The sequence below is a fragment of the Diachasmimorpha longicaudata genome, chromosome 1 (genome assembly GCF_034640455.1).
Source record: "Diachasmimorpha longicaudata isolate KC_UGA_2023 chromosome 1, iyDiaLong2, whole genome shotgun sequence".
Classification (NCBI taxonomy): Eukaryota; Metazoa; Arthropoda; class Insecta; order Hymenoptera; family Braconidae; genus Diachasmimorpha; species Diachasmimorpha longicaudata.
Window position 1 is genome coordinate 11,137,646 of NC_087225.1, and position 22,572 is coordinate 11,160,217.

The following is a 22,572-nucleotide window of genomic DNA, read 5'->3' on the forward strand; positions in this document are numbered from 1 at the left end:
GGCACTAGCGCCACTCTAACTCTATAGGTTATGAAGGGAACTGTGACGGGACGCGGAGAGTAGATTGACGCACGAGAAATACGTTGTTAACCTTGATTTGCGGTTCAATGGCCGCTGGCTCGGTTGGAATTGCATGGGAGTTTGGTTGACAAGCACGTGGAGAATATTTATTTCTGGTTTGACACTTGTTGACTAGTTTGGAGCAAATATGATGGACAATTTCTTCAAAATCGAGAAGATTGGGGAGGGGACTTACGGAGTTGTTTACAAAGCCAGGGACAAACTCACAGGTAAACTTGTGGCGTTGAAGAGGATTCGACTCGAGACGTGAGTGGATACATTGTTTTTTTTTAATTATTGTCATGAGCTTCGGGGTTTTGCATGAACTTATTTGGGATTATAAAGTTTTCTTTTACTATTTCATGCATGCAGTCTCGGATTTGCTAACAATTTAATTTATTTTTGCTCATGGGAACTTTTATTGTATAATAAATTTCGCGAACATGAGGTCAAATTTACGATAACAATGTCAACAGTTGATGGTTAATCATATCAACAATTGTCAGTTCTATTTCATTGCATTTTTTGTGATTTTGGTGGTTTTTCTTTGGACTAAATGAAAAGGAGATTAATTGCATGACATTGAATGTCAAAAGTTGACAGGTAAAGTTAATTACATTGGTTATTTTCATTTGTATGTGATTTCGCTGTTGATGACATAATTTCTCGTTTGGATGGGATATTTTTTCGTTATTAGTGTTGACTAGAATCAAGAAAAATTAGGAAGTGGCCAGTTTGCCCCACCATACTCTATTTTTTTTTTAATTCAAAATTGACATTCAGACTGAATTGTAGAAACGCAAATGGGTTGCCCATTCCTCTTGAATATTAACTCATCAATTTCCATTGTCTCTTCATTTAATTCTCCATCACTGCTGCTTCTAATGGAAATAAAAGGGTTTGTGTGCCTGATATATGACAAAATATTTTTGAAAGTGAGGAAGGTCGTGCAATTTATCTTATATAATGGATCACAGAGAAGCTGAAGGAGTGCCCTCCACAGCAATACGGGAGATATCACTTCTGAAACAATTGACGCATCCCAACATTGTACAACTCTTTGACGTAGTCAACGGGGATAAGGACCTTTACCTTGTTTTTGAGTACCTTCAACAGGATCTTAAGAAGTTCCTGGACTGGGCAAAAACCTGTACGGTGAATCAAGAGCACTGGAATTCTCTTGTTCAGGTACGAAAGTTCGAAAATCAAAAATAGACCTCAGTGAATCAAAACAAATTCTCAAGGATTTTACAGCTGGAAGTTTTTACCTCTGGAAAGAATAATTTTGTGATGTTCCTCGGAAGTAGAAATCATCCGCAAATATATTGTCTGTATGAAATTAAATCTACTATTTTTTCATAATTCAACCTCTAGATAAGAGCAAAGTAATACAAGTGTCATTCTTCCTAATTTTCTCCCCGAATTTATTTTTCTTTTCTCCAGAGTTATCTTCACCAGCTGCTGGATGCAATATCCTTCTGCCATCTCCATTTAATTCTCCACAGAGACTTGAAGCCTCAGAATTTGCTGATTGACGCTGAGGGACACATAAAACTCGCTGATTTTGGACTGGCCAGAGCATTTGGAGTACCCATGAGGATGTACACACACGAAGTTGTCACCCTTTGGTACAGAGCCCCTGAGATACTTCTCGGAACTAAGCTGTATTCTTACGCTGTGGACATCTGGAGTCTTGGATGCATCTTTGCAGAGATGGTGATGAGAAATTAAAATACCATCAATTTTTTGAGACTTTTTATTTCGAAGTTATGTAATTAATTTATTTATTTCATCAAGGCTACCAAACGAGCACTATTCCCTGGAGACTCTGAGATCGATCAACTCTTCAGGATCTTTAGGACACTTGGAACTCCAGATGAGGAGATATGGCCAGGTGTCTCTCAACTTCCTGACTATAAATCAATGTTCCCACAGTGGGATCCCAGGAATCTTGACGAAGTGGTCCCTAATTTTGAAAATGATGCCAAAGACCTTTTCTCGGTTCGTTATTTGCTTATTTTTTTGAGACAAGTACTTTTTTTATTAAAATTTTTATTGAAATTTCTTTGTTTTGAGCTATTGAAATAATTCTTTAAATTAAACGATTGAAAAGATTACCAACAGACTAAGATAATTTACTTATGGCTATATTGTATATTTCAGAAACTCTTGACGTATGATCCGAGTGAAAGAATATCCGCGATGAAAGCCCTCAATCATCCGTACTTCAACAACGTCAAGTTAGTGCCCCCTATACTGCCAAAGAAAGACTGAAAGCCCTTCGGTTCAGCGTTTCGTTAAGTATTTAGTTCCACATCAGAACGATTTACCTTCCGTATCAGTTACGATTACCAATGTTAAGATTATTTTTTATACCAAAAGTTAGGAATGCGAAGTAATGAAATCATATCTGCGAACCAATCTTCGATCTTTACGTTATTATTCCTATAAATTATCTCCTTAAGTCTATCTGTTTTATTGACGTGAGGAGAAAAGTCGATGAGTTATACTAGTTGAAATCGAACGATTTTGTATCCAAATTATGCCGAATTCGTGCGAGTGGATAAGCTTGAAGTCTCGACTAGTTTTGGAAGTTTGATCTCTGGAGGATCCGTAGTGTGTGGGAACGATACGTTTGGAGCTAACAGATTCGGTAATTGAGGGAGGTGGACTCCTGAAGACGAACTCTTAGAGCTCCCCGATGACTTAGAATCTAAGTTACTAGGGGGCCTTGAAGATACTGGGGACTGTTGAGGGGTTTGAGCTGGTGGGGTCAATGATGCTTCGTTTTCAGTAGCTCTTGGGGCTGAGATGGGGATTCCCTTAGGGTTCGACAGACCTGGAGACCTGGAGTCTGAGCTACTAGGAGGTATTGAGTGAACTGGAGACTGCTGAGGGGTCTTAGCTCTTGGGGTCGAAAATTCTTGTTTCTCGGTGACTTCTGGGGCTGGGGTGGGAGAGCTCTTGGGATTCAACAGGTCTGGAGACTTGGAGTCCAAGTTACTAGGAGGAATTGAGCGAACTGGAGGAACTGGAGACTGCGGAGGGGTTTTGGCTCTTGTAGTCAGTAATTCTTGTTTCTCGATGACGCCTGGTCCGGGGGTGGGGGCTCTCTTGGGGTTTGACAGGTCTGGAGACCTGGCCTGAAGGCTGGAGATCAGAGCTCGCGGTGTCACAGGGGATACTGCTGATGATGGACGAGTTCTCGTTGGTGTTGAGGGCGGGGGGTTCGGCTCTTCTGATCCGTTCTCTGACTGCAATTATCAGGAAAATTCACGTAAATTTCGGAATTTATTTCAACTCTTGTAGGAGGTTTTGCGTTCAGAGAAAGTACTGTGCGGACTGACCTTTTGAATTCAAAATCTCGTCACTAGCGTGATGCTGTTGGTGATTTGAAAATGTTCGAGTGCGGGATTTCTTGGTTTAAAATTGATTTTCAGATGGTAATGTGTTCAGAAAATTTTAGAAGAGACAGAGAAACGATATAAAAAAAGGAGTGAACCAGTATTCAATTATTTTCTTACAGATATTTTTGAGAATAATTTCTGAACTTTCTAAGAATTTTGGGATTGTTTCAGTATAAAGAATGAAACAGGACGCAATAAATTATGAGTCCTTGAATTCTACAACCCCCATTCCCTCATTGCAAAAGAAAAGTGCATGAGAAATAAAGAAAATTTTAAATGCGATGCATTCAAAAAACCCAAACACACATTTGTACCTGAAAATCAATCTTCCAAAGTCACTCTCCCACTCAAACATGCTCAATAGCAAAAAATCGGCTTGTAATTCAACGTGAAGGTGTAGAAACGCTGTGCACAATATCCTGGATACTCTGGCTGTAATCATCTACAAAACTCTACACTCAAAAATAATTAAAATTCTGACGAGAAAAATCCCAAAGATGATAATCACAGGGTGCATGAATAATAAGTGCAGATGTTAAATTTAGAAACAAAAATATTATTGTAATTAATTAATCCCTAAGTAATGTTTAACGACAGAATACATGTTGATGGCAATTACACTTGTCATTACTCTGTTGATTTCGTGTTATAGCTCTATTACGTATAATTACTCTCCAATATTTATTTATTACGTTTAATGGATACGATAAACTCGTGTAGACACAGTCGTGATATCTCTATCATTAAATATTATTAGTCTTCAATAAACGCATGTTATGACGTGTTTGATTATTCTCCAGTCTAATCGAAACCCATCAAGCGATAAAATGTGTATGTTTGTGGATTTTAATAATTCAAAATTTAACATCTAGGGAGAATGTGTGTACATGTGGGCCACTGGAAATTAATGTTATTCTTCAACTAGTTCGTGAAGAGTGACTGTTAAAAATTGTTATACCCTTTTATGACGCAAAAGAGGTACAATTTTGCTGTCGAATCAGTTGAAATTCGCTCGATCATCGGTCGAACCTCTCATAGTTGACCCTTATTTGGTTCCCATGACTCTAATGCCCTTCATTTGACCTTCCTAACCCTTAGAAACCCCATAACTTCCACTCTCACCCTCGTGTTATCACTTGTTTAAATGTGAGCAGCTGCTCTAGTTGGTTATCATTTCTCTTTTGATAACTCTCAATGCACAATATCTACACGAACTATAGTAATGCACGTACGCTGCATTTCTTTCTGAAATATCAATGGAATGAGTGTCAATCGAATCAGAACCGGCAAGTCACTCCTGCAAATTGATATGACGCGATTTTCGAGCTAAATTTCAAATCATAGAATCATTTAACACGAGAATAGGATTCTATCGCCAATTTTTCTGTTAAATTGAGGTGATGTTCAAATCTGTACGAATATTTTTTATATTGAGGAGTGATCAGCCCTTCTGAAGACTCACGCACCCCTCAAAAGAAAAATAATCATTCATCGGATATCTCTATGTACATCAAATAACGCAGATCGTTTAGAGTGAAAACATTTAAAAAATCTTCTACTGCACACGTCTTACATATTTGCTGATGAAATTACCCAGTTAGTATGCTCTCTATGATTATATATGTTTGGATAGTTTATCACAATACACTTCATTGTAACATTTGTCTCCCACCAGGATCGAAAGGTCCTCTAGTGATTGATTAAATTCCAAGGAAATAAAACTGCCTAAAATGCGTTAGTGCGATGACGTGATGGCGATGGTGGTGATTACGATCCGTCTGGCAGGATCATTATTAAATTGTGAACCTCTTGTCATAGTCGAGGCATCCTTCTGGCTTCATCGTAATTATCATGTTTTGTTTATTATTTCATGTAAAACGCAAGGACTCTTTGCTCAAAAAGCGGGCACTTCAAAGCGGGTGGGGGGGGGGAGGAGAATTTAGCTTTCCTGGCTGAGATTCTCGTACGATGTTAGCAGACCATTCTTCCCATCGGTGAATGAGTTGAACCGTACTGGACTCTGTGACAAAATAACATTATTGTTTTTCCGTCGAGTTATCTCGAGAATGAGTAGTTTTCGTCTTGTAATTACTTTATTTGTTTGGGAAATTTCTGGTAAATTTATTTATGTAAATTGAACTTCTTTGAGGACTTGCCAGAGAGCAACCGCCATCATTATGTATATTATTTTTAATCTCGATTATTTTTAACGCGAAATGATGAAGGCAGTCATTTCTAAGGATACATCTCGCAAGAACACTTCCCATATCCATTATAAATTTAGTTTCTCACGAATCCATGTCATGAGACACTCAGCCATAATCACCCGTTCTCGACACGAATGACGGTGAATGAAAGTAGCATTCGATTGATTTGCTTTATCAATATCAAAGTAAAATGATTTCCACAAAAATCATCGTTCAAATTCCCGAAGGAACAATCTTCCCTCTGATTCCCTAAAAACTGTCAGGTTGATTTATCGTTCGTCGGGTTTAAATTGCGTTAAATAAATTGCAGAAAAATTAATAGCAGTGTGAACAGCATCAGAGATGATAGGTGACTGGTGTTAAGGTGTAATCAGCGTGCAAATGAGAATAAAGAGGCTAATAAAGTAATTGTAAATGAAATTTCCCGTGGAAGAGAAGAACTCAGAAGAGCAAATGAGGGATAATAAAGAATAGTAAATATTGAGCATTTATCGACGACGACAATCCTGTTGTACTTTGACGAAGTAATTGATGATAATCAGGGGAACTCAGGCCTTCATTCGTACCTGGGCACTGCTGCTATTGGAACTTTCGATATTAGAATTCGAGCTTGTCTGCCGGAGATAGTCGCGATCATTGAAGATTTTCTTATCACCACCACCGGGTTTGTGCTTGACGTTGTACAGGGATCCAACCTTGCTCTCCGCCTTGATGTCGATTTTCTGGGTCTCAATCTATCGTGACATTTGGGAATTACAGACTGATATGGACGAGGTGATTATTGTCTTCTTGGATTGTTCGGTCGTTCGTGATGTAATTATCGAAAATTGTTTTCGGGAGCAGCGGAATAGGATTTTCCAACGCCGAGAAATATTCAATAGGCACCATGTATCTTTTATGGAGCGTTTAATAGTTTTTATTTGATTTTGTAAATGAAAAATTACGACACCGTTAGTTAAATTTTCTTGGTCACTTTCGTTATCGGTAAGCGGACTTCCGGGAGGGGGTCCGTAATTTTTTCTGAATATTTTTCTTCAGATGGATAAATAGAAGACGAAGATAGAGGAGGAAGAGCGATCCATGTTGCCCCATACATCTCTCCCGCTTCACCCTTCCGCCACTCCCTGGTGATAATTTAAGACACAAGAATTTACATTCAGAAATGAAATAGTTGAAAATTAGGGAGGAGTGTGCAAGGGCACGACTATCTGAATAGCATGTCAAAAGTTTGGTTTTCGAGTTTATTTTAATGAAAGTGGAAATGAGGAAAATTTTAATTAATAGTATGGGCTATCAAGCTCAGGCATTCAAAAAGGTCACGGAAAACGTGCTGTCATGCGATAATTTTGAAGCTTTTATTCACTATCATACTTACTAATACGTGAAATTGAAGCCAAAGTGATAGATAGTATTTGCAATTTATTTGGACGGAAAAGAAAGAAGTGGATTCTGTCGATATCATAAATTGTCATGATTCTTTATTTTCCGTGGAAGTAGAAGAAAACGAGTTTTGGAGGTATACTTACTTCACACTGCGACTCCGATGGTGACTTATTGGTCGGTGATGTCTGAATACCGGAAATGATAATTATGATATTGTTATTGAATTTTCATGCTTGTGTAATTGATGGTTTTGTGCTCGTTAAAATCGGTGTTTATTATCGTTTCTGTTGCGAAATCGTCTGTAGTTTTTTTCAGTTCGTCCATCAGAAGTTTCTCACGTAAAGTTTTCAAGTCGGTTTATGCGGTTTTTGGGTCGATTCAACACTGGGAGAAACAGCATTCCTCATGCAAATCTCCACTTGCGGAGAATAGGGAAAATTTCGGGAATATCGGGTTTGATTGTGGCAGTGATAACGTTTCTCTTAACGAAGCTAACTAGGGGCTGATTGAGACCTTCACATTACTGCATAAAACTGCTTCATATAGGTGTATAAATACATATAGAACAATTACGAATCCACGAAACGTATGGTGTGTATAGAAGTTGCGGTAATGAAACTCCGAAACAAAATATTTGGATAGATTTGTTATTCGGGTAGATTCTGCCGGATTCTTATTGAAGTATAAGGCACTACGAAATCGAAAATATCATTCATGTATCGAAAATATCGCCATGCTGAAAACATCCGCAAAACGTGAGGTAGTCGTTAACTTATCGATAAAACTCCAACTCTATTAAATTTGACAAATTATCAATGTGATCTGCACTCTCTGGTGCAATAATCACCCTTCATACCTTAATTGCACCACCACCAGGCATGTGCTTAGCGTTGTCCTTAGATCCAACTTTGGGCTTTGCCTTGTCTTTAAAATCGAGCTTCACTGTTTCGATTTTTTTATCACCACCACCTGGCCTGTAAGTTGCATTGTCAAAAGAGCCGACCTTGGGTTTCGCATTCCACTGAAGTTTCACTTGTTGTATCTGCAGAGAACATGCAAACGTCGATGTCAATAGAAAAGTCGTAAAATCGAAGGTAATCCAACGAAAGTAACTAGCAAATGCAGCAGTCCAAAAATAGGGCTATGAATATTTTGCAAATCTATCAAAAACTATTGAGTTTATACCAAAACCAAAGAAACCCGTTTTCGCAGCCCACGAAATTTTCTACTAAAATACTTTTTCCAAAACTTTTTACCTTTTTATCGCCACCACTAGGCATGTACTTGTCATTTTTTGCTGCAATCTTGGGCTGCGCCTTGCTGAAATCTAGTTTCCTATTTTCAATCTTGACTTTGCCACCACCGGGCTTATAGCTTGCATTGTCCAACGACCCGATCTTGGAACGAATGGTCTTCAAATTTGGCGATGGCGCTGCGCCAACTTGAACTTTGTTCATGGGCGCTTCTGCAGCACAAAGTGCAGTTCAATGACTTTGCGTTCTTTTTTTCAATATTTTTTTGGGGGAAGGTAACGGGAAATTATGGAATTTATTTACTTTTTTTGTCAGCGGTGGAGGGAGACCCAGCTTCCGGCGTTCTTGGCAAAGATTTAACGGATTTGCTGGATGATTTTATCGGTGAGCCTGCGGTTTTTGGCTTCTCTTCTTCCTTTGATTTTATTGGCAACTTCTTGGTGGGAGATACTGCTACACCATTTGTCGTTGGCTATGGACAATTCATACATATGAATGAACCAATTTTTCAATTGGTAGATTTAGAAGACTAAGAAGTCTGCTACTCCACTCATTGCTAAATTCTGATCTATTACAAGCGCAAGAGAACTTAGAAAAAACATCAGAAGACTATTTTATAGATCTTGGAATTTAAGACGGAAAAGTTTCTCTGATGTTGACTTATACAACCATTGGCCTGTGAGATAATGGCGTTTTTATGCCATCCATTTATTTTTACGAGCGTTCAAGGGTTGTAACTACAACTAATCTATAATTTTGATCACAGCCATGAATTCATAATCAGAGTCTTTGCATCAGAACTTACAGAGCCATTTGGCGTTGTCTGGTTTGCGCCACTGTCACTTCCTCCATCTGTAATTATAATAAAAATTCATTACAATGGAAGGCAAATATTAAATGCTGGATACCAGACCGTTTGAATGGAAATAGTTACAAGCAGATATTCTTGGTACTTTTGTTACAGCAAATAGTAACATTTTATGGAAACTTTAGGAGTCATAATGCTACACTTGACAGACGAGGCCATAATTTTTTATCTTACGAACTCCAATTTTTTCTGACGTCTCTAGTAGCGTACTATCGTACAAGTGCGCAAGGCCCATTTTCGCAACCATTTAGAAAAATGTTATTTTCAGACTGGTATCACAAAAAAATCGAGGATAATTTCACAGTCTAGGCTATAAAGGATCATTTCAAGAGTGAATTACTATCCAAGAAATGTGACTTATTGCAGTTATTTATTTAACAATATTTATTTTTCTCTGAATCATTGAAAAACCTGATTTGATCGATCGTGCAGAGGTTGACCGCTTCATCCCAGACTTCGGAGTCTGAGGTCTGGTTGGACTCTTGACAGGTGTCCCAGGTTTGCTCCTCACAGGTGTTCCAGGTTTGCTTTTCACCCCCGGCGTTCCTGGCCTCGATCTCTCCGTCTTACTCCCTTCCTTCGCATCCATGAAAGTCGTCCTCTTCTCTGATTTGGGAGTTCCCGGAGTCTTCGGTGAATATGATGCCCCCGGGCTCGATGCTGGAGAGCGTGACCGTGCAGTCAATGATCTAGGCCTTCCATTATCAAAACCAACAACAGGTGACTTCAGCTCTGGAGATCTGCCCCCTCCAGGTGACGGCAAATCTAGAGTCCTTCCAATTGATTTAGTCGGAGACTTTACACTCGATCTGGAGGACAAGGCGCTTGTTGGTCTAGACTTCTCACTCATTTCCTCATTCTCACCATCATCAGGTGACCTAATATTATCGCTCAATCGGGATTTTGATCGCTCCTCTTCCGGAGCCGGTGTGGGTGCTTTCGATGACGCAGGACTAGGAGTAGCACTGATTTCATTCTTGGTAGGTGTCCTCGGCTCAGGAGTCGGGGTCTTCTGGACACCAGGGGAAACCACGAGAGACTCGTTGCTAGCCGATTTCTGGGACTTGCTGTCCTTCTCATTATCCATCACCACATCATCATCATCATCTTCATCAGCGAGTCTCGTCTGAGATGTGGGCCTTTTATTTGGTGTCACCGAGTCAACGCTCTCCTTATCATTTTGCTGGTTTGTCAGCTGATTTGGACCGTTGGTCTCCATCCTAATTTTCGGTTGAAGACGAACTGATGACTTAACGTCAGGTGACTCCCTAGGGGTCGGAATAGGATTTCCCCCTTGAGGATTAGCGACGGGTGTCTCCGAAGTGATCCTGGGAGTCGGCAGACGATTGTCAGGGTTAAACTGGAAACCCGCCCCAGGTGGAAGGAACCTCGGTTGACCGGGACCACCAGGATCCAGTGAGGGTCTCTGCGGCCTCACCTGATTACTGGTAAAAGTCGGTCGTTGACCAGGAGGAAAGGGTCCTCGGGCCCCTGATGATCCCGGAGGAAAGCGAATCTGTCCTGAATTGGTTTGCGATGGTGGGCCTCGGGGAAACTGGCCTGGGGGTGCGCCAGGTGGACGGGGTGGTCCAAATGGCGGTCGGGGGAACTGAGTGGGTGAGCCAGTGGGCGCACCCAAAGTTGATCGACTGTCTAGACGCGGCAAACTAGGTGGTGGCTGACCTCCTCCCAGCCTTGGCCCAGCTGAACCGTTATTTATCGGATATCGTTGGGGTGGGGGACCCTGCGGGCGAGGCTGGACGCCCGACAGAAGATTCGGGGGTTGTTTTTCAAGCTGAAAAATTCATATTCCTCCGGTATAGACACATTTATCCGGATCATTGGTGGATATAGACAATATCGAGGCTTCCTCACAATCAAACAACAAGAGACAAAGACTGCCAACATGGGAATGATCACATAAATCAACAGATATTCGTGTTCAATGTCTTTCGAAATTTTAATACCCCTAGTTCAACCATAAAAACGTTACTTTGACAAATACAAACACTAATATTTGAAACTTCGTGAATAACGATTACATTCAGCAGACAATAAGGGGAAGTTACCAAGCTAACTCGTCTGGCTCATCGATCTACCGATAATGTGAAAACGGTGATGTCCCGAAAGAACGTCTCAACGGTACCTGACACGGACCAGACCAGCGCTAGGGTATCGATCAGGGAATCTGCACTTTGTTACATAAATTTACCAGTACGTTCAACTTTTTTTTTATTTATATCCCCCGACGTGATTACTCAACCCCGAATCATTCTGACTCATCCCGTTCATGTCTTACCGTGGGAGTTCCTCTTCCCGCGCCAAAATCATCAGCAGGTCTCTGCGTCTGATCCATTCTCTCTATCAAAATGAATGTCAAATGTTTTGATTCTTCTTCCCTTGATCTCAACTAGCAGAACCAGTCTCCTCCGTTAACCTGTTGCGCACGAACAACGAAGGTATTACCGGATATATCAGCAGTTTGTCCTTCGATCCAGATCATTAGTTTATTATCCCAATGTGCGATCTAAATTACCCAGATCAACAGCGGTTTTAAGTACGTAATCATTATCGAAGCTAGTGCTGTTGCTGATGATATACATCAAGAAAGAGCTACGAATCTAACTACGTGCTGATCCTTTCTATCAGCGATGAAGGACTTGTGGACACCATTTGGCGGTCAACAACCAAAAAATTAATAAATTTACGTTCGTTTCAATGGATCATTGATGGGAAAAATAAACTGATGTCAATGTGGGCGTCGGTTCCTGAAAAAGGAACCAGTTGGGAAGTTATTTGAACTTCTTTGGAGGTGGATTTTATCTGAAATTGAACTACAACAATAACCGGTTGCTTAGACGACGACGTTGTACGACAATGAGGGCAAACTCATAGTATGCACGCAGAGCTCCCTCTGTCTAATACAGTACAAGCCAACTGGCTTTTCAAACATGCATTGCAATCTAAGTGTGAAGGTTTTCACATTGTCCCAATTAAAATTGCTGTGCTGAATTGTAAACTAGGGTTGTTTCTAACTAGGTGTTCTGGCGGAGTTTTTAATTGTCCATCATCTGGGGGTTGAATGAGGTGAACATGATTCAACGTGACATTATGAAGACTTTGTAATTTGATTAAGGAGAGGCGAGACGTTCGTGAGCCTAATGTCATTTTGTTTTAAACATACAAGAAAGAAAATTAAGAGAACGTTGTCATTTCACGAGGAAGAATTGTGATAAGAATCAAATGATACCTTATTTGATCCTCATGACTCGTTATGAGGGGGTAAAAATAGACTCACATTCACAATCAATAATGACAAATGATGATGATGATGATGATGAACCGGTCGAATATATTCGTGCAAGTTTATCACCTTCTCCACAAGTACAAGTGGAATTGGGGTTTTACCTATCATTCAGAGTCGAAGAAGAAAGTCGAATGAAGGAGTAATTTTTTTTCTCTCCACCTGAAGTAGTGAGATTGTGGGGCAGAATTTTCAGGACTCGGTGTGAGTCGATGGGACTGTAGGAAGCACGTAGGTAAACGAATGAAGACACGCGATGGGAGGGCTGGTGCACTAGAAGTCGTCGATTATACCTGCGCGTTACCCGAGGTACAATGTGCAAAAGATCGTTTACGTTTTCCTTGCACATTAGCCTTGATAGAAACACTGTGCTGATGATAGTCTCTCCGAACTTTCGTGATTGATATAAATAATTTTTGTTGAATTAGTTTTAGACTATTGCGGCATATAGAAATATATTGTCATTCGGGTTTATTGATGATGACACGAGAGACAGAGCTGATCGTTTGGAAAATCAGGAGGAAGACTAGGCTAAAGTATTGGTACCTCACGGATAAGTGCAAAATATATAGGCCCGAGGGGTTGTACATACACATGAATAAATAAAATATGCGATCGCAGTCGAACAAAGTGACTGTAAATTTTTAGAGTCTGGAATAATCGTGTCAACAGTCAGTGGTCTCATTAAGTTCTTGTTTAATGAACAAATGATTCGTCATCTTTCCCATGTCCTTTCAACCGATTCAGGACTTATGCTAAATAGTCTCCGGGGTGAATGCATCGGTGCGCGTGTCAGCCCCCAGCCTCGGCCCCTCTCTCTCTCTCTCTCTCTCTCTCTCTCTCTCTCTCTCTCTCTCTCTCTCTCTCTCTCTCTCATTTCCTCCAGTTGCTATACCACAAAGTTGTACATTACCGATCGCTCTCGTGATTTATCCACTCCGCCCCGTTCCGGATTGAATCCTTAAATGGTGATCGGTCACGGGACCGATTCATTTCCAATCCCGGAGGGAGGCAGAAGAGGTTCATGGGTTATGTGATTTAAACCGGGGAATCCCCTCGGTTTATGAGGAACGACGAACCGGAATGGGTCAATCGGAATAATCAAGGTGGGCTGTGACAAGCGGAAGGTCATGACTGCGCGTCACTTACCCAATTTTCCGGATTTTTTCGGAAGATGTCTGCGCGTGTAGAGAAATGCGAGGACTCCTCAGGCAGACTGCCTCGTCTGTGAAACTAGCAGTATTGATCCGGAATACGACACGAAACACGTTCGACGGATTTTTATATCTACAGAATTGTGCATGTGCGTCGAAGCTGCACGTGATCGGCACCCGGCACTGGCAGTTTGATTCGGCACCGATAGGACAGGTGTTTACTATTTATTCTTGATCAGTTATCTCTATTAACAAAAATTAGTGGCAAAAATTTCATTTCTGTCCCCGGTTGTACCGTCCTTTTGCGCACGAATTTAACGACAGACCTTTATCTGATTTTTGTAAAAATGTTTGTAAATGCAAAGAAGCTAATTATTTCCATAATTAAGCTAGTTATTTATTTAATAATAACCTGTCTCAAATTCTAAGATGTTAATGCACAATTCAATGAGATTAAATTAATGGACACCGTTGCAGTCCCTAATTATTAAACTCGTGTAGACTGATAGAGAGACATTTGACATTGCTTTTGGCCAGTATATCCCCCACCATTCATGCTTCAAGGTTAAATTTATTCCCATCAAGATGTATTTTATCAGGACGATGTATTTCGTGCGTGGTACCAACGTTGGCACGCATGTTCAGGCGTTATAGACGTTAAATTGGTGGAATAAAAAAAAATTTAGGTAGTTTAATATTCAGGTAATGTCCACATCATGAATAATGTCAGAATGACTTTCGAATAATGCTAGTATATTTTTAGGGTCGTCTGTGGGGGGTGAGAATGGCGAAATTCCCACGGGGATAACCACCGATTTTCAACGCCGCCCAAGGTCCGCCGATTGCTGGGAAAATTATGTAGAACTCGAGGTGAATCATATGGAGATGGCGAGCTTGTGATAGTGAAAAGTATGGCCGTGACGAAATTACTCGAAATATTCTAGAACCATTTTTCTTTGACTTGTGTACAGACACTGCAAATGGATAATTGTATTGTCCTACAAACGACTGGAGCTTTTATTAATTGTTCTTCTTACTTCAGTATTTTCCTTCATTTTTTTATGTCATAGGACTATCATCTACTGAAATATCATGAACATTTAGCATTATATTTCGTTATGTTGCACAATTCTACATATAAACCCGCTCAAGACTCAAATTTGTTTTCTGTCCGGGTTCAATGAAGGGTTAATGATGATACACTCAGGGCTTGGCACTGATTTACTCAGGATTTAATCACAGTTTAGCCCAGGGTCCATCAGAAGTTGGTCGGAGCCATGAACATGTATAAATAAATAACTAAACAAACGTAAACCACTAAATTGGAACTTCTACGATTAGTATGAATTTTAGTTATAACAAATTTTTGATTTTACCAAAGTGAAAACCCAAAAATTAACGGTAAGCATGAAAGAATTAACCTTGGCGTGAAATATTTATTGAGGAATGTCCAACCTTGTAGTAAAGCAACGTAAATTAAATTAGCAAGTGAAAATATCGGATGAATTTGTGCGGCTTCCCGTCGTAAACTACCCTCCCCCTATCCCTAATGATGACAAATAACCAGGGATGTAGTAGAATGTTGGATGATTGTCTGTTACTATCGATCAAAAGAGAGAGGCATTCAGGGTAAGCGTGCACCATTGCACATGGTGAATTATACACGCTGATGACGCGATAATCCATCCCTTATGATTCATAAACGAGTAAAAAGCGCTCGCGGCGTCAGATACTAACCTATTTCCACTATTAATCGGACATGAGATCGAAACGATTGATTCGGTTCCAGCAATCATGGGGTTACCGAACTCAGGACGCTGGGCTGATTGGGGTAAATATTCATGGGAGGTACGGTGCGTGCTAGTGAATATTTGCTTATGTGATCAGACCTGTGAAGCTGTTTCTACTGATTTTTTTACGCGAGGACAGTCTCTGAACTAAAGGGAATTTGAAGTTCAAGAGGTTGTGGGTCAAGTGACCTTGAGACCGTGTTTCACCCTTCCCTTTTGCTAACAAGGGCATCATTAGAGTAAAAATCAAATTCCAATTTTTTAAATTGTGACACAGTAATTAATAATTCTCTGCTAATTGTCATTTCAGTCACGTTAAATATCTGTGACTTTTTTCCTACATAATTTAAATAACAAATTTGGCATCTGCAATTCGTTTAATTCAGACTAATAGATAATTAAAGATAATTAAATAACTGAGATAATTAGAAACCGGATGTTTCGGCGATGTACAGATATTAGGGTGATCCCTCTGGTTTTACCCAAACAATTCCCAAACTGCGGGTTCATTCTGGTTATCCCAATAATTGTAGTTCTACGCAGACACTGTCCTCCATGAATACAATCCCCGACATTTCAATTAAGGTACCATGCAAGCTTACCTGGCTCTCGGACCCGGTTACTTTCGATAATAAACCCTGGCTGAGGGTTCTCGGACTCACTGGAAATCCCTCGAGACTAACACAGTGAAAACAGCTCCCTTATCTACACGCTCCAAGTACAGTGGACTCAACTCAACTGAATTTGGACTGACGTGAGGCTTTTTCGTCCTGACGGCGAACGCGTATTCGCTCCTGCGCGAGTAAGAAGGCGCAACACAACTGCCACCTAGGTGGAGTGCTCAACGAGCAACGCCAGGTGATATCGGTCTCAAGTGGCAAGCATTGGACGACAGATAATGGAGACAAAGGGTATTAGCTGGGTTTACCGTACTTGTAAATCTCCCGTAACCCACATTGTGCGCACACCGTAATTTTATGATTTTTAATTCTCTCTCATCGTTGCGATATTTCCAATCAATAATTGTTTGATGAATAACAAAAGTCACTCTGTGGCATTTCAAAATTCAATATTCTTTTATTGTAAAAATAATGTTTTAATTTCAGGTGATGTGGTGGAACGAACATTTTTGTTTATCTATTTTTACATTCCGGAGGTACGAGCAGGAGAGAGACCCTGCGAAATTTGATCACGTCAAATTTTTGAGGGGAAAGGGTTTTAAACATTTTACAAACACTTTTGCGTGTGGTTTATAAGCATTTGTTAGATGTCAAGTGGTCTGTGAGATCACCAACAATGTCTTATCGTGATCTGGGCGTGGTCCCCATACGGATGCAGCAAGAACTTTTAGGTAAATTTACGTAAAATAGAAAAAGAAAAACAAAAATATTGAGTAAATATAAGTTGATGTCATTCCTTCACTTCTAGACCAGTTCACATTTTCACCTCATTTTCTGCAATCTTCACATCTCCTACGATATTTATCGCGAAGGGGTCAAGTAATTTGCATGCACCGTCTGTTCCCATTTTTTATTCGAAAACCGGTCGTTCGAAAGTCTATTTCATTTCTATTTTTACCGATTTTATAACCAAGGGTTCCCCCCTCCCTCCTCTGCTATTAGCAATTTTATCAACTAATTAAGGTGACCGTCCACGTTTCGAAGGTAGACGAACGCTAACTGTTTTGTACATGCACCTAACTCTCGTTCTCCTCCCAACAGTTTATTTCAAATTCCATTAGCTTGATTACGCGCCCGCATGTATTTTGTTCCGTATATATCATGTAGTAAATACCTCCGGAAAATGGTAATTTGTAACTGAAAGCTTTTTTGCCTGGGTATTTTTATTATTGAATGTTTGCCTCTGAAAAGTTCAGAAATGCCATTTATTTCCTAAATTTTTAATATTAGTGCGCCTTATAGATCGCCACTTTCTGAAATTCGATCCCTGTAGGTGAGGGTGTCCGTATCAAAAGGGCCATTGTTCGTTTTATTTCTCGAGATATTCCAGTATCATGTATCTGGGATGAAATTTATATATTTTTCCCTCTCGGATAATCCCATTAGCCTCTGGTTGGTCTAGCGCTACTCTTTGTATATTAATGATCCATAAAAATGAATATCTAATCGCATTTATTTAAAAATGTCTACCTCAGTCGATTAAAGCAGCAATATTATTCAACTTAATAAAATATTATTGAACGAAACAATCTATGAGAGAGGGGAAATACTATATGAATAGGAACTTTTCCATCGGTTTTGAAAACTTTTTTATTTCGTTTTTCTTATTAATGGGTTCTCTTTCCACTGTATCTGTCATCTCTGAAAATTTTTGAAATCATATCGATGGTTTATCACAGCCTAAGGCGCCTGTGAACGTAATGCCTGATTACCGAGGCGTAAGTTAGTAGTTACATCCGCCGATGGAAGATTAAACTCTTGCAATACAGTGGATTCTTTCATTGGAATGTAGAACTGGCGTCTGGATGGCAATCGCCTACAATTTTTCTTTAATTTTCGGTGTCGGTTATATGTCACGCAACTACTGGATTTTATCCCCGCTGTTAATAAGAGTGAATAAAATTTTTTTGACACAATATAATTGATGAGATGAATAACAGCTGCTGACGAAAGAATTTTAATTGACGTCATTCACGGTTTCGTTGGTGGAATGGCTCATGATTTTGAAATTCGTAAGATTTTGAATTATAAGATCAGGTAAATAGTTGTTTTTCTACCTTTTTTCAAGATTAATCTGCTTACAATAATCGATTTCGATTCAAAGGTCGGCGCAGAATCGTTGATGAGAACTGATACTTTACCTGAAACAGAAAATGACAAGAATTTCATCAATATAATTGCGTAATTAGAAATTCGTTAAAAAATACTATCAAATCGCTATCGTCTTCTCTCCAAGTTTTTAATCAATTTTTTGAAGAAATACAGCAGCTGATCAAAGCCATTGAATTCGATTTTTCTGGATAACTCATTTTGTTACAATAAAATTTTCGGTGGAAATTTCTCAGCTGAAAGCTGAACTTCTCACGTTTTTCCTATCTGTACGTGACCTATTAAACGTAATTAATGATGGATCATCTTCTTTAATTAATAATCCGTATTTAGAAATACTTCTAATGTTGATGAATCTGCATTCACGAGAGTTTTTATCATCACTGAAGAGGACTATCCTCTTTACTCTCAGCACGATCGATGCACAAGTGGGTGGAGAAGTGGAGATAAAACGTGTCAGTTCAATAGTCCAGACCGAAACATGACAATAGAACTTGAATTTCAAGGGAGTTGGGGTTGCGTGGGAGTGTGAACGAACTCTGTAGTATCGACTCTGGGAAAGGCAGCTAAATAGCAGGTATCCATAGGGTTCATCGGTGTCTCTCTACCCTCGGTCGATTGGAGGGGTAATCGATGCGCGAAATTCCGGGGGAAATTTTCGCTGCCAGCTGTGGATGGCAGTTTTCTTCTTCCAGTAAACAAATAATTTTGTTTATCATCATCAGGTTCTATTAGGTTCCCTAATTTTTCTCAATCATTGCATTGCTTGGAATGAGCTGATTAAATTTAACCGGAAATTTTTTTTAGCAATTTTTTTTTGGACGTGATAAAGAACCTTTGATTGCCTCGTTGAATAGTATACTTTGGGCATAGAAAGAAGAAACTAATCCCAGCTGGGGAAGCCCTATAAGCCTCCCCTTATGATGAAATTACCAGCACCTCCACTTCCATCATCGATCCCCGCTTTTTAAATTTAATTTGAGAACATCCAAGTGCTTTTACTGCGGTTAAAATCTTTAATTATGGAATTTTCCTTTTGGAAAACCACTTTCCCCCAGAACTCAATATTACAAAAAGAACGTGGCAATTTTCCATTCCCATTGTGGAGTGGATTAATTGAAAAGTGTTTAGAAACCTCGAGAATGAATTTTCAACAATAAAAAAACCCTGAACGTGAGAAATAGCAGTAATGACTGGGAGTGAGTGACATCTGATATGAATATCACAGACTCCGAATGATGAATACCCAGTGAAAACAAAGAGCAACGCAAAATCGTTACGTTCCATTAGTTGGCACTTAAGTAGCGTTTCGGTTAAGGAATCACCGGTAATGCGATATACGTAATTCTTCTTCCACGACAATCAGTTACGCCATGAGGACATTGAGAGCCAATAATCAGGGGAATGACAGAGGTGCGCCCGGGGCAGTATCAGTGTCCCTTCGATCATGATTCAGATGGTTATATTGATCAATCATTTCGTCTGGATAGTGGAAATAATATTAATGTCGTGGACAAATTAATATCTGAAATAAAGACAATTTTACCGTTTTAAGGGCATTTTTGACAAATATTTATCCTATTTTTTCTAGCATATGTTGAATCACATAAAAAAACAATTCCGATAAAATTAACGGATGAAATTAGGCGATCGATTCATAAATCTGAGGCTTTCTCGTTTTTTCGAATATTGTCTTCATTTCCTCTTCTGCTTTTTCAGTCTTTGCCTCTGTCGCATAAAAAGATTTATTCATTTTTCCACCGATAATTGTTATCAGTCCTAATAAATTCAGAACTTCCGAAAATACGAAGTACTGCATAGCTTGTCAATAGTTGTCGAGTCGTTTCAATTTCCGGAAAAAATAAAGATAATTGAAACACGAAAAAATATTGCGTTGTCATTGTGAAGTAAATTTTCTTCTTCCGCTGTGTCAGAAGAACGTGTCAAGCCACCCCCGGGGTTGCAGTCTGAAGTGAGGTGAGAATCTCACGAGTGCATTGGATGCTGCGCGCCACCCCATGCACAGCACCCACAGACTCATTATCGATTTATGTTGCTGCACCCTACGAGTATTATATTCCCGCACACCCTTCCCTACGTGAGAAAGTGCGATGAGGAAGTGCCTGTCGAACGAATGATTTTATGAATTGAGGGATGAATGAACCCTCGGGATAAAAGGTTTGAAAAATATAGCAGCACATTGCTGAACATCTCAAGATTTTTTACTTGACTTTTTGGAATACGCCATTTGTGACAGATCTATTTATTCCAATTTTTCTTTGATAAGAATTTTTGGATTTTACGAGTGCAACAGCTCCGTTTGGAAGCAACAAATTGTAAAGCCTTGTGTGGATCTAACGGAGAATGTCCTAACGAGCCAAATTAGTTCAATTGCATTGGAATTGAATAGCGGATGACAACTGTGACTTGACGAAACCCTCAAGCCACAATTACCCCTTCTATTTTTTCATTTCAATGAATGACAGTTCAAGTTTCCAAGGTAGCGCATCGAGAATTCTCGAGTTTAATCTAACAATTGAAAAATCAAATCAAATATTCATTGAAATGACTGACCATGTGACTTTGACTCATCTTGTGAGATTAACTCACTACCTGCCTCTAACCTGCGCCACTTTTCACGTTCGATTCTATTCTCGAGCGACTCCGTAATACTGGTTTGCCATTATGTAACAATCTCAATGCATGTGTGCACACACAGACGTGTCACAACTGACCTGACTGAACGCAACGCGACGTCCTTGAGTATTAAAACTCGTTGTGATATCCGTGATGTACGGGCATTAACGGTCTCAATGCTGTATTAACACCATGATTCTAGGATTGAGGAGAATTGTGATGGTCTAGAGGTGTCGACAGTTCTGTCTGCAGAGGTGAATCTATCAAAAAAAAATTTTTGCGCCTAATATTCGCATATTTCAAAGAAATCTACCTTTTTAAATACCGCCTTCATTCAATTGATTTTTTACCGCTGACCCTCATTAGATGTCAATTATAATAATTATCAATCGAGATGATGATCATGTCAGTTATCAACTTGATTAACTTCATAAATTACCAACACTAAAAAATTAATTCAAACGGCTTTAGAACACTGTAGACGATAAGAAACTTAGTGAAGTTCTTTTTGGGAAATCGTGAAACTGAAAAAATCGGAATGACTCGACGTTTTAGCACAGCCAATAATTTTTAACCGTATTGTTGAGTCTCAAAGGCTTGAGTGTCGCTGATGTGATGATTGTTGGTATAAAAATAATTGCTGAGAAAATAGATTTCCGGAGAATTTCTACCTGAAGGCGGCTCGAGTTAACTGCCGCGTCAATTAGTCGATCGATATCCCCCTACAAAATGCCCAACGTCAACCCAACAAAGTGATTGAATGGTGTACTGAACGAGGGTGGCGGATAGTTTACCGAAATGAATTAAACATGCGTGTTTGCATCTAACTTGATACGACACAGTTACGAGGGTCAAAATTTCATTTGCAGCGGTCGAAAATTAATCTTGAAAATTCATCTACTGAAGCGATGACATTAATCGATACCGGACGCTTCTATTATTGACGTTCTAAACTATTTATGCTTCTTTGTCCCGAGTTCACGTACGTATAATTAAAAATCATTAGAAACTGCCGCGCGCAATAAATAAATGAACGATTCATCTACATCGGATATTAGCAAATCACCGAATCAGTGAACGCTCGCCTCATTAAGCGCTGGACAAACGTAAAATCGCGAATGTAAATATAGAATTAAAAATCCAATTGTGTGAAATCTTCGTCAATTTGTCCTCCTAATTATTCGCTCGAGTTGACAGTATGAGTCAGTTCGTCTCGCCACAGCGTCTTCTCATCATTTTATAACCGTCCTTAAGAGGCGCTGAAATTGTCCCAATTCACTAGTAATCGAACGCCATAAAGAGCTCTCCACGAATTACTGAGTACGTGAACCGACAAAAAATAAAGAGCACAGCAAATAAAATTGCAAACAACGTAGAACCAAATATGTCACGAGTTGGGCGTGACTCGGGACCGACTGAGTTCGCAATTACTCCGTCTCAGATCGATGAAAAACCCCCGGGGGAGATAATGCGAGAAAGAGAAAGAAAAAATGGAGTTAATGAAGTTAAAATCCCATTGATGTGAGAACACGCCGCGGGTCGGGTCTGCAGGAGTTTCCGGTATTTACCGTTTTCACGTCCGGACACGCGAGTCGCGTGACTCAATCTCGATCGGCGATGAATCTCCCACGATTTGTCGCACGTATAAGGGGGATGGGATGGGAGTGACCGAGAGACGATTATATTTTTTATTGATTCATTTTAATTCATTACGAAGGTC

At 39.7% G+C, this 22,572-nt stretch overlaps 3 protein-coding genes across 11 annotated transcripts; 1 reads left to right on the forward strand and 2 right to left on the reverse strand.

Annotated features, from left to right (window-relative positions):
* Window positions 1-64: 64 nt before the first annotated feature.
* LOC135166669 (cyclin-dependent kinase 2) lies at window positions 65-2,481 on the forward strand. 3 transcript variants are annotated; one of them, XM_064129175.1, is made up of 6 exons: window positions 193-327; window positions 856-958; window positions 1,038-1,248; window positions 1,504-1,776; window positions 1,858-2,061; window positions 2,224-2,481. In XM_064129175.1, the coding sequence occupies exons 2-6, from the start codon at window positions 864-866 to the stop codon at window positions 2,332-2,334; spliced, it is 894 nt and encodes a 297-aa protein (XP_063985245.1). In that variant the 5' UTR covers window positions 193-327; window positions 856-863; the 3' UTR covers window positions 2,335-2,481. The 3 variants fall into 3 exon arrangements, with proteins under 3 accessions (XP_063985234.1, XP_063985245.1, XP_063985254.1); XM_064129164.1 differs by lacking the exon at window positions 856-958 and having other exon boundaries at window positions 65-327; XM_064129184.1 differs by lacking the exon at window positions 193-327 and having other exon boundaries at window positions 844-958.
* A 119-nt stretch (window positions 2,482-2,600) lies between these two features.
* On the reverse strand, window positions 2,601-16,358 carry Tau (tau). 7 transcript variants are annotated; one of them, XM_064129006.1, is made up of 10 exons: window positions 16,029-16,314; window positions 11,478-11,615; window positions 9,590-10,973; window positions 9,116-9,162; window positions 8,614-8,782; window positions 8,314-8,522; window positions 7,914-8,099; window positions 7,201-7,242; window positions 6,241-6,408; window positions 4,003-5,487 (listed from the first exon to the last, which is right to left on the reverse strand). In XM_064129006.1, the coding sequence occupies exons 2-10, from the start codon at window positions 11,532-11,534 to the stop codon at window positions 5,407-5,409; spliced, it is 2,343 nt and encodes a 780-aa protein (XP_063985076.1). In that variant the 5' UTR covers window positions 11,535-11,615; window positions 16,029-16,314; the 3' UTR covers window positions 4,003-5,406. The 7 variants fall into 7 exon arrangements, with proteins under 7 accessions (XP_063985067.1, XP_063985045.1, XP_063985056.1 ...); XM_064128997.1 differs by lacking the exons at window positions 4,003-5,487; window positions 6,241-6,408 and adding an exon at window positions 2,601-3,314 and having other exon boundaries at window positions 8,314-8,519; window positions 16,029-16,358; XM_064128975.1 differs by lacking the exons at window positions 4,003-5,487; window positions 6,241-6,408 and adding an exon at window positions 2,601-3,314 and having other exon boundaries at window positions 16,029-16,350.
* Window positions 16,359-17,962: 1,604 nt separating this feature from the next.
* Window positions 17,963-19,316, reverse strand: LOC135169727 (uncharacterized). The gene is made up of 5 exons (XM_064135010.1): window positions 19,287-19,316; window positions 19,149-19,229; window positions 18,472-18,819; window positions 18,164-18,247; window positions 17,963-17,986 (listed from the first exon to the last, which is right to left on the reverse strand). Exons 1-4 carry the CDS (start codon window positions 19,314-19,316, stop codon window positions 18,185-18,187), a joined length of 522 nt encoding a protein of 173 aa, XP_063991080.1. The 3' UTR covers window positions 17,963-17,986; window positions 18,164-18,184.
* Between the last annotated feature and the right edge of the window lie 3,256 nt (window positions 19,317-22,572).

What these genes read in the sequence shown, in the direction of transcription:
- LOC135166669 (XM_064129164.1), top strand. Translation starts at nt 209, where the DNA reads ATGATGGACAATTTCTTCAAAATCGAGAAGATTGGGGAGGGGACTTAC. An exon ending in AAGAGGATTCGACTCGAGAC is followed by an intron (nt 328 to 1,037) that starts GTGAGTGGATAC and finishes AATGGATCACAG; the next exon opens with AGAAGCTGAAGGAGTGCCCT. An exon ending in ACTGGAATTCTCTTGTTCAG is followed by an intron (nt 1,249 to 1,503) that starts GTACGAAAGTTC and finishes TCTTTTCTCCAG; the next exon opens with AGTTATCTTCACCAGCTGCT.
- Tau (XM_064128975.1), bottom strand. Translation starts at nt 11,534, where the DNA reads ATGGATCAGACGCAGAGACCTGCTGATGATTTTGGCGCGGGAAGAGGA. An exon ending in TGCACGATCGATCAAATCAG is followed by an intron (nt 9,163 to 9,589) that starts GTTTTTCAATGA and finishes TTATAATTACAG; the next exon opens with ATGGAGGAAGTGACAGTGGC. An exon ending in CTCCACCGCTGACAAAAAAA is followed by an intron (nt 8,523 to 8,613) that starts GTAAATAAATTC and finishes TTTGTGCTGCAG; the next exon opens with AAGCGCCCATGAACAAAGTT.
- LOC135169727 (XM_064135010.1), bottom strand. Translation starts at nt 19,316, where the DNA reads ATGGGAATGGAAAATTGCCACGTTCTTTTT. An exon ending in AAAATTGCCACGTTCTTTTT is followed by an intron (nt 19,230 to 19,286) that starts GTAATATTGAGT and finishes CCATAATTAAAG; the next exon opens with ATTTTAACCGCAGTAAAAGC. An exon ending in TGATGGAAGTGGAGGTGCTG is followed by an intron (nt 18,820 to 19,148) that starts GTAATTTCATCA and finishes GACCGAGGGTAG; the next exon opens with AGAGACACCGATGAACCCTA.